This window comes from Drosophila elegans, unplaced genomic scaffold, assembly GCF_018152505.1.
Source record: "Drosophila elegans isolate 14027-0461.03 unplaced genomic scaffold, ASM1815250v1 contig_149, whole genome shotgun sequence".
Lineage (NCBI taxonomy): Eukaryota > Metazoa > Arthropoda > Insecta > Diptera > Drosophilidae > Drosophila > Drosophila elegans.
The window spans coordinates 2347888-2359450 of NW_024545513.1; the positions used below are offsets into that span (position 1 = coordinate 2347888).

The window sequence follows — 11563 nt, forward strand, 5'->3', positions numbered from 1 at the left end:
CTCACCCCAACTGCACAGCATCCGGCGACATCAACTTTCGCTTTTCTCATTGATATCAGTATTGGTTTTTGGTCTTTGGTCTTTAGTTTTTTCGGTGGACTGCACTCCTGTCACGCCAAAAGGCGATTAAGAAAGCATAAACTGATGCATTGTGGATCGGCGGCTAACTGGTTCCCTAAGCGGCGAGTCAATGACTGGGTGACTTCTGCTCCGCAATTGGCAAACTCTTGGCTAACTATTGGCCAACTATTGGCCAACTCTTGGCCAACTCCACGCAAAGTGCGTTTTTCATTTTTGGGCCGGTCGGTCGGTTGGCTTTTCACTTGGCCAAACGTTTCGATTCCATTGAGGAAAGTGTCATGACCGATGGGTCAATTGGAGGAATTGGTCAGGGAGTTGATTCGGTACACTGATAACCATTAAGTTCAATATTTAATAATTAAATAATATATTAAACCGAATTCTGAAATACAATGCATATTTAAATGTATATTTTAATAATGCAATATTTCAACTAATGCGGAAAATGTTTGACTTAAAATATTTCCAATATGATTTAAATTTATTTTTTTATAATTTTTTTAATTACATTTTTAGATATTAAAATCAATTCTAAAAGTATTCAAATCAAAAATTTAAACAAATTTGAATAGTTTCATATTTAAAATAACTAAAAACCTAAATTGAGTTCAACAATTTTATAAATTATTTATTGAAAGCTTTAATATTTAATATTTATTAGGAAATAAGCTATAATTGTTTATGTATTTTTCTAGTTATTCATTGTTTTTGATAAATTCAGGCTTTGTTTTTGGTTTAAACAACTTTAAATTATTATGCTGTTCCCTCTATTTACAAAAAAACAATAAAGACATTCAACTTAGAGATTTTTTAATATATGTTCAATTTATTAAATCTTTAATGAAGTTGTTCAATTTTATTGTTATATATTTAACAATATTTACGCTTTGATTTTTGATTCATTTATAATTTGAAGGGAAGCAAAGGGTTTTTAATTGTGCATATTTCTTAATAAATATGTATCTCTTAATTATTAAAGAATAGAATTTTTTGGCGTTTTGGCAATTGATCTGTGCCCCATTTGTTTACCTTCTAAGACCGATTGTTATTGTTTTCTGCCGCTGGCCCTGATTCATTTTGGGTCGTGGCCTGAACTGTGCTCGGTTGCCTAATTGAAAATGCCTTGGTTTGTTGGACTATGAATGGAAATGAAAATGAAAAAAAAAACTGAAAGCCAGAAAAAACTAGGACTGAGTTTTTGGGGGACTGGGAAAATCTTTCGCACGCTAATCTCGAGATTGTTGGCCAACAATGCTCAACTTTCGCACGGCATAAATCCCGGCTAAATGCATGAGTTAAATGCATCAGCATTATCGCCGTTGATCTTTGGCATTGTGCTCGGTGGTTTTTTGGGTTTTGCCATAAGGATTTGCTTGTGGTTTTTCGATTTTATTTGTTTTTGGCACACCCACTCTGGATTCGAACTGGACAAGTGGAGTGGCCTGCTCAAATGTCAATACTTTTGTTTACTTTTTAAAACTCTTCATCTTGGCACACCCGCTGCCGCATGCAAAATATTAAAAAAAAAAAAAAAAAATAAAAAAACGGGGCGTATACGCAATGTCTCTTGGGCAGACATTGATCTCTGGGAGCCCGCTTTTGTTTTATTTTTTGGGGCGTTGACATTGCTCGACGCTCTTTGGTACCTGAAACGTGACATGATGTGCGGCACATTCTACGTGCTACGGAAATTTCCAGTCGATTTCCAGGCGGCAGCGGTACTGCAACAACAGCATACCCTCTTTGAATTTTAAGTTGCATTTCAAGAGCCCCGAACCGAACCAAACCGAACTCAACTGAACTTTACTGTACCACAAGAACAACAACAACAACGTTTTTTCCCTTTTAGCCAAGTCATGCTTTTGGGCTGTAAATGAGTGAGGTGTTTGGAGCTGGATGTAGTTGTAGATGTAGATGGCAGCTGCAAAGAGCTCAGGGATTACGAATAGCCAAAGCATTATCTGTGGAATTTTTGTAGTTTTGTGGAAGCCAAGATTGATGGCCAGCAGACCAGCAATTTACTCCAAAATATTCACACATGATTCACGGCTGTTCGAATGGCAGCAGCAGCACACTTCACATAAATTTTGCCAGCCAAAAAAATAATGAGTCATACATTTAATAGCAAAAATATTACCTCTTATGTTTTAAACTCAGAAAAGACGTAAAAAACCCTTAAAATCACACCACAATCATACAAATTACTGTTATGGTATTCAAAAGCATGGTTAAGTAGCATTAACATGATTAGTTTTCATAAAACATAATTATTTTGCGGCTGGTACAAAAAAAAGTGTTTAAATGAGGTGCTAATTAATTAAAAATACTAATTAATCACCAAATAAGCTTTGGATTACAGCTTAAATGTGAATAACAAAGTAATGTATCCTTGTGATTTATTGGATTAACATAATAAATTGAGATAATGATACTATTTATAAGATTAATTATTGTTTTGGCGGTTTAGTTGGGACTTTGAAATCTTTTATAAATGAGTATCAGGTAAATTTATGAACTAAAAAATTCACAAGTTTTAATAGAAAAGTTTGTATTTCATTTTAGAATATACTGGTTTATTTTTTAGGTATAAATTGAGATAATTAAACTATTTAAATTCATTATTAATTAGTAATCTTTTATAAATGAATATTAGTTAAATTTTTGAACTGCAAAATTCTCAAATTTGAATAGTAAATTTTGTATTTATTTGCAGAATTTAATATTTTAATGTTTTAAATATGAAAAGTAATGACTTCATTCGTGGGAGTGACTCACTTAATTGGGGCATTTTTAAGTTGGCCTGAAGAATCTATTGTAGACCCCTTGATTCATGTCTGTCAGCGGTGGAAACAAGCGATTTCTAATTTCTGAGCGACAGCTCAAGTATCCAGTATCGAGCATTGAGTATCTGTATTGGCGATTCGCTTCTCATGATCTCAAAGTTCTCAAAATCAAGTGGCGACCTGATCCCAATACAAAAAATGCAACGCGATTTATGAGGTTGTTTTTGCTTGGTTCGATTCAAGGTTAAATTCAGATCCAGATTTTATGCAAAGCCAACGTGCAACTGTGAAATTGCCTACCTATATATATACGCAATATTTGTGCATTTTTTACGAGTTTGTTTTTGATTTTATTTTTTCGTAATGCGATGCCTTACGTAAGCAACGGGCTCTCCAGCTGCTGTTGCAGTACATATATCTGTATATCTCTAAATATGTATATATAAGTGAGTATCTGTATAAATGTGCCACACACACTGGATCTCCCCAAGTGTTGCAACTTGTTGTCGCAGCAGCAGCAACAACAGCAGCAGCAACAACTTGTCCATAAATTGTACCGCCGCTGGGGCTGTAAATCCGGCCAAAATGATTCTCAATTTTGGCCCGCTGTGGAAGCTGCTGTTTCAGCGCCCTGCAGCAACATCAACACAGCAGCAGCAGCAACACACTTGTTCATTCCACATTAAGCCTGATTTTAATTGCCAACCGCTAGTTGCAATTAAAAGAAAATAAGGCTGGAACAAAAAAAAAAAAAAAATAAACTAAACTAAAACAAATGTGGCATTTGCCTTTAAGTACATGTGTTGCTGCTGTTCACTTTGCGTAAAATCGACAAATTTGTCAAACCAAAGAGTCTGGCCAATCAATGCGAAATGCGAATGGGAATGCGAATGCTCATGCGCATTGTACAATCCAAATTGTTGTCATTTCATTTTCATTTAAGTTGTTTAGTTTGTACATTTTCTTCGTTTTTTTTCGGCATGCAATTTTATGTAAGCAGCTGCTGCAGTCGCTGCCATAAAGCAATGTTAAGCAATGCGTAAGCGACAACAGCAACAGCAATAGCAACAGCAATAGCAACAACAACAACAACCACCATGTAAATGATGGCTATATATAAATGTAAATTGCCATAGCGTTCCATAAACATATCTTGTTTACCTATGCTGGTCCAATGACCCAATCAATGTCCACACACACATTTTAATACATTCGCAGTTCGGCGGTTAAATATATGCCATTACCCCTCCGCCAGAATGTCTTGAGTGCTTTTGCCTTTTTGTTTTTTTAGCTTTTTTACTTTTTACTTTTTGCAGCAGCAAAATGGGACAACAAGTATGCCGGATATGGATACGGTTTACAGTTTACGCTATACGATTTACGGCTAAAGGGGAAAGCTTCAAAGAGCCACCATATAAACGCAAACGCTACCCATTTGATGTTTTAAGCTGCAAAAAGCATTTTGCAAGTGCAATTTTGCCAGCACTCTTAGGAAAAACTCTTGACTTCAATTTGGGTTAAGAACTTAGAAGGTAGCCATTTTCAAGAGCCAATGAAAGTTTTGTTCTAAACTTAGCCGTATTCAAAGATCAATAAATCATTCTTAAAAAATTGTATTTATTGTGTTTAAACTAGCTTTTAACTTATGGTTTTGAATGTTACAAAGATTAATTATTTCATAATTTTAAATATATTTGTAATATTTTAAGCAACACTTTCTTTCTTTTAATATTACACATTAAAAGTTAGATTATTTCTTATTTCTGTTATTTATTCAACAACTTTCAAATCAATTGATTTGAAGCATTTGCCACACATTTACCTTACTCATTAATTATTTTAAAAATTTAAATAAATATTTTGGATTTATTAAATTATTGAAGCATTTTTTCCCATTCTTAAAAGTGTATAACAATATTTGTATATCATTTGATACTCATCATAAAGTGTGCTCATAAATTTTAAAAGAAAAACATTGATTTGACAACTTTTAGGGTCTTGTGTTCATGCTTTTTTGGTCAAAGTTATGTTTTTGTATCTTTTTATCTATGCAAGACAAAACAAGTGAAACTAGTTTAAGTTAGATTTATCGCCTTTGTGACTTGTGGACAAGCATTTAGCCTTCAAATATGGTATTCTTCTCAGAGTCGAGTATGTGCCAGCAAAAGAGGTTTGCACAACAGCAATTCTCTGGTTTTAAATTTAATGTACGACCTTAGTTTCTAAACAATTGGCTCAAGCGCCTTCCCTTTGGATGATTATGATGATGGCTTTTATTTATAGATAATTGTTTTTTAGCGAAAAGAAAGTTTCCCTGTGGCGGGCAAATGCAATTAGCAAAAACTTAACATACTGTACATATCATGCAGTATAGTATATAGAGAAATGGCCAGCTTGCTAATTAGTTATGAGCTGCGGCAATCCAACCTGTTCGAATCTCATCACTGGCAGATGTTTTTGATGTTTTTTTCGATGATGCTGATGTGTTGTCTTGACTTGATCAATTTTTTATATTCAGGCAACTGTGTTCGCTGTGTGTAAAATTCACTTCGATGAATGAACGATTACGTTGTGAGTGTGTGTTTGTGTGTGTGTGTGTGTGTCAGCCCAAGTAAAAATCAAAAAATAAAAAAAAAAACCGGCATGGCTCACACACACCACACACGCAAACGCAATCGAAGTCGAGTTTTTGGTACGAATTGCTTATGTAATCTGGTGTTGTTTCTCTTACGGTTGCTGACCAAAATCCGAAAAAAGATTTGGGCCCATTGTGGCTGCGGCCCAAAACTGTTGTAACACTTTGGCATTTTAATATGAAAATCCGTTTAAGATATTTATATGAGTGTGTGTGTGACTCAGTTGTGCTCCACAAATAATAATGAGTAGTAGCGTAGTACCGCTTCCTAGTCAGCTGCTTCTCTTATGACACAAAAAAAAAAAAAAAAAAGAAAAAAAAAAAACGGGGCGTGGCATTTGCATCTGATTAGCTCGACAATTTGCATATGAAATTCATCTCGACACATCACAGCGAGTGTGATTATGTAAGCCGCGATTTGATGAGCGACCTTCATGGGAACCAACAACCAACCACCACTTCTTCGAGTTCGTGTCTTTGAGTCTTTTGTTTTCGCCCAGATTTATGCACTCCACCGATCTCCGATCTACAATCTCCCATCTAAGATTTCCCCCTATCCATCGATGTCACTGTGTCAATGCTGATGGCCCATGGCGATCTGCGGATTTGCGACTGGTCTTTCGATATTCGATATGCTAATTGCCGTTGGCTTCCGCCTTGTGCTGCTTTGAAAATCTCAAAAATCGAATTGATATAATTGCCCAACGCTTATTGTTCTCCTTCCTTCATTTTTTTTTATTTTATTTTTTCTCTTATTTCTTGCAGTTCCGGCGTGGAGCGGCCTGGCAAACGTTCTTCCTGCTCTGCGCTCTCGCCTATTGCATAAATGGTAAGTCTTCCTTTAGCTTAATATAAACTAAACAAAAGAACATAAGTTAGGTAAATTTGCAAATAATAAAGAGGCTTACCATATACAAAAAAGAGTTCTTAGAATATGAATTAAATAGATTTCTTAATAATAAAAATAATTAACAGATAGAAAAATGATTTTTTACTCTGAATGCACTTTCTTTTTTTTTTTTACAAAATGTATTGTCACTTTTAGAAACAAAACGTAGGTCGTTTATATAATTAAAATATTGTATTATTTTTATTTTTTCTGTAATATAGCTTTTTTTTCATTGCAATTGTATTTTAAACTATAGAATACAAAGTTTAAAAAATTTGCAAATAATTAAAAGGCTTAGCATGCAGAAAAAATATCTCTTACTCTGAATGCGTTTTTTTTTTTCTTTTGTAAAATGTATTGCCAGATTTGTGAATACAAATAAGTTAGTTTATTATTTATTATTCAATTGGTTTGTTAATTTTAAATCGTTAAATAGATTTTTAACTTAATCAAGTTTGATTTTGTATAAGAACTATATTCTTTTTATATTTGTTTTAATCTTCTTATTTGGTATTACAAATATTAAAAAAAATTATATTTAGACTTAAGGAATTTTTTGCAACAGTATAAACTAACAACCAATTTAAATTATGCTGTTCAGACTGTCACTAAACCATTTTCCATTTTCCAACCCCCTATCAATTACGATTGTATCAAAAACAGAAGCCAGCAGCGAGGGTCGCGTGGTCTGCTACTACACAAACTGGAGTGTCTATCGGCCGGGCACCGCCAAATTCAATCCGCAGAACATCAATCCATACCTGTGTACACATTTGGTGTACGCATTCGGTGGATTCACCAAGGATAACCAGATGAAGCCCTTTGACAAGTACCAGGACATCGAGCAGGGTGAGTAAAGTAACGCAGACACGCCCCCTCTCCTTCCGTCGAGTTAATTTGACTCGCCTTTAATTTCCTGTCCGTCTGATGGTGCCCTTTATATATATCTTTGCATGTATATTTTCAGGTGGCTATGCCAAGTTCACTGGACTCAAAACGTACAACAAGCAGCTGAAGACCATGATTGCCATTGGCGGTTGGAACGAGGCCAGTTCCAGATTCTCGCCATTGGTGGCGAGCAACGAGCGCCGGCAGCAGTTCATCAAGAACATCCTGAAATTCCTGCGACAGAACCACTTCGATGGCATCGATCTGGACTGGGAGTATCCGGCCCATCGAGAGGGTGGTAAATCGCGGGATCGCGATAATTATGCCCAGTTTGTCCAGGAGTTGCGAGCCGAATTCGAAAGGGAAGCGGAGAAAACAGGACGCACGCGACTCCTTCTGACCATGGCCGTGCCCGCTGGCATCGAGTACATCGACAAGGGCTACGATGTGCCCAAGCTGAACAAGTACCTCGATTGGTTCAATGTCCTCACCTACGATTTCCACTCCTCGCACGAGCCATCGGTCAACCACCATGCCCCGCTTTATTCACTGGAGGAGGACTCCGAGTACAACTACGATGCCGAGTTGAATATTGTGAGTTTTCTCTTTGATTAAATTCTACCAAAAAGACCAAAAGCCTTGAACACTCAAATCAAGTTTCGGTTTTTCTGTCAAAATCCTGCAAACTATAGTCAAAAGTTGTAATTTCTTACCTTATTGATTGAGTTATAAAATGTCTAATCAATTTGCATTTAAAGCTTAAACATTTTGTCTTGGTTCAATTTTTGCATAAAATTATGAAAGTACAATCTTTCTATGCTAAAATGTTAAACCTCTTTGAATACGTTATTATTTTCCAATCGATTTGCATTAAAAGCTAAAAAATTTTTTTTTTTTGGCAATTTTTGGAAAAAATTCTGATGTAACAACATATGGCAAATGCGAAAATTGGCCAAAGAATTAATTTTTCGAAGCCAAATGGGGGTTGAAAGCTCCACAAAGCAATGTATAATTTAATTTTTTATAAAAATATCTTAAATTTATGCAGGACTACTCCATCAAATACTACTTGAAAGCGGGAGCCGATCGTGACAAGCTCGTCCTGGGCATTCCCACCTATGGACGTTCCTACACTTTGATCAATGAGGAGAGCACCGAACTGGGAGCACCTTCAGAGGGTCCGGGCGAGCAGGGCGATGCCACTCGCGAGAAAGGATATCTGGCTTACTATGAGGTTGGTTTTTAGTGCATTGGCCTGATAAAATGTTTACTTAACACCCATAAATCCCCGACCAGATATGTCAGACTCTAAAGGACGATCCCGAGTGGACGGTGGTGCAGCCGAATGCCAATGTGATGGGCCCCTATGCCTACAGGCGCAACCAGTGGGTGGGCTACGATGACGAGGCCATCGTGCGCAAGAAGGCCGAGTATGTGGTGGCCCAGGGACTGGGTGGCATCATGTTCTGGGCCATTGACAACGACGATTTCCGCGGCACCTGCAACGGCAAGCCATATCCTCTGATCGAGGCTGCCAAGGAGGCCATGGTGGAGGCACTGGGGTAAGCAAATTACACAGCTATGGTCAAAATAATAGTAGACAATGTAAATGGCTCAAAAACATACCTCACAGGCAATTTTTTAAAAATATTAAAAAATATTAAACCTATGCTAAATATAGATTTTTATATTGTCCCCAGTTTATAGTATAAGCTTAACAAAAATATAAAACCTAAAAGTATTTTTGATCGCTATTTCCATTAGCTTCCAAAAAAAACTATTATTTTGACCGCCACTGTAGCTCTTTTTTAACCTTACTGTATTCTAATGGGTTTCTTACCATTGCAGACTGGGCATCAATGAGGTGGCCAAGCCAAGTGGCCCGCAGAAACCCTCAAGATCTCGCAGTCGCGATAATGCCGCCACCAGGAACCGTCTGAACGGCAAGACCGATGCTCCGGCCAGCTCCAGGCGACCCAATGCCACTAGGCGACCAGCTATCAGCTCCACCACAACTCATGCACCACCGCCGAGCACCACCTTCAAGCTGACCGAAGCCGAGGGATCCTCGCTTTACATTGGAGGCAGGGCATCCACCACGCCACCACCGCCAACGACGCCCGATCCAGGGTCGGACTTCAAGTGCGAGGAGGAGGGCTTCTTCCAGCATCCCAGGGATTGCAAGAAGTACTACTGGTGCCTGGATAGCGGACCATCTGGTCTTGGCATCGTGGCTCACATGTTCACCTGTCCATCGGGCCTGTACTTCAATCCGGCCGCCGATTCCTGTGATTTTGCACGCAATGTGCCCTGCAAGACCAAGAAGTATGTGATTTTATCTAGTATTTTTATACCCTTGCAGAGGGTATTATAATTTCAGTCAGAAGTTTGCAACGCAGTGAAGGAGACATCTCCGACCCTATAAAGTATATATATTCTTGATCAGCATCACTAGGCGAGTCGATCTAGCCATGTCCGTCTGTCCGTCTGTCCGTCTGTCCGTCCGTTTATATGCAAACTAGTCTCTCAGTTTTAAAGCTATCTGCATGAAACTTTCCCAAAAGTTGTCTTTCTATTGCAGGTAGTATATAAGTCGGAACGAGCCGGATCGGACGACTATAGCATATAGCTCCCATAGGAACAATCGGAAAAATAAATGAAAAAAAATTATAACTTTGCTGTTTTTTAATTTTTTGTTTAGTTCTTCGACATTTAGTAATGGTTAAATATTTCCGATTTACGGTTTAAATTTCATCAAAATCGGACGACTATAGCATATAGCTCCCATAGGAACAATCGGAAAAATAAATGAAAAAAATTATAACTTTGCTGTTTTTTAATTTTTTGTTTAGTTCTTCGACATTTAGTAATGGTTACATATTTTCGATTTACGGTTTAAATTTCATCAAAGTCGGACGACTATATCATATAGCTCCCATAGGAACAATCGGAAAAATAAATGAAAAAAAATTATAACTTTTCTGTTTTTTGATTTTTTGTTTAGTTCTTCGACATATAGCAATGGTTAAATATTTCAGAATTATGGTTTAAATTTTATCAAAATCGGACGTCTATATCATATAGCTCCCTTAGAAATAATAAAAATATATAAAATAACTATCAAATAATTGAGCTGCAAGTCATCATAGCTTCAATGTTTTTAAACATATACGAAAGTAAATCATAATTTTAATGTTTTCAAAAATGTTTAATTCTTGCAATAGCTGCAAGGGTATATGAACTTCGGCTTGCCGAAGTTTGCTTTCTTTCTTGTTTTAAAAGTTGTTAAAATAATTTGTTGTTTTACTTTTTAGATCCACCACAGTGGCTCCAGTAACCTCCACAACACCGCTGACGACCACAGTGCGTTCGAATCGAGTGACTGCTGCACCCACAGCTCGTCCAGTGTATCCACGCACCACCACGAGCACCACAACAAGTACGACAACAACCACCACAACAACGCCAGCCAGTGTTGATGAAGATCTGGAGTACGAAGAGGACACCGATGAACTGTCGCCAAGCAAATCCACCGATGCCGAGGAGGATCCGCAGGTTATCAAGGAGCTGATCGACCTGATACGCAAAGTGGGTGGTGTGGAGCAGCTGGAGAAGCATCTGTTGCGCAACAAGGATGGATCGATCACGTTGAAGGAGAACTCTGCTAGTGGTGCGGCGACCACACCCTCTACGATCAGCAAATCTCTCTATGACCGTGTTCTGAGTCGACCTGGCACGTTGAGTTCCTTCACCCGCAATCGTTTGAAGTTCAGCGAAGCCACAGAGACGAGCACGGAGGCCAGTTCTTCGAGCGGTTCATCGAGTGGTTCATACTCCAAATACTCCTCAGTGTTGAGGGGTAACAGCCGCCAGGGTCCACAAAACGAGGGCATTGAAAAGTTGGCCGAATTCGATGGTTTCCTGAAGGAACGCAAACAATATGTGACCATCAATCGTCATCGATCTGCCAGTCAGGGAGATGAGGTGGAGCATGCAGATCTGCAGGAGGAGGAGGAGAATCTGTCGGAAGTTGAGACCACAACACGTCGTCCCTTGAGCTCAGTCACGCCCTCCTACACAAGTCTAAGGCGCACAAGGCCAACCACAGTGGCACCGCCAGCAGGAAAATCCGAGGAGGAGGCGGAGGCGGAGGCGGAGGAACAAACCCAGACTCAGGTCAAATCCTATGCCACCTTGAGCCGCACGCGTGGACGCACTACCACCTCACCAGATGTCACGGAGGCGGCGCCCAGTTCGACAACCAATCGGTGAGTGATGTGAAATTTA

At 38.2% G+C, this 11563-nt stretch overlaps 1 protein-coding gene across 1 annotated transcript in view; it reads left to right on the forward strand.

The window, feature by feature from the left end:
* The window catches only part of LOC108137268 (serine-rich adhesin for platelets), a 39597-nt gene that overhangs the window by 9262 nt on the left and 18772 nt on the right, over positions 1–11563 (forward strand). Inside the window, 7 exon segments of the mRNA XM_017258862.2 lie at positions 6265–6328; positions 7052–7237; positions 7356–7870; positions 8325–8510; positions 8573–8838; positions 9125–9601; positions 10591–11544. Of these exon segments, the coding sequence (XP_017114351.1) occupies positions 6265–6328; positions 7052–7237; positions 7356–7870; positions 8325–8510; positions 8573–8838; positions 9125–9601; positions 10591–11544 (2648 nt within the window).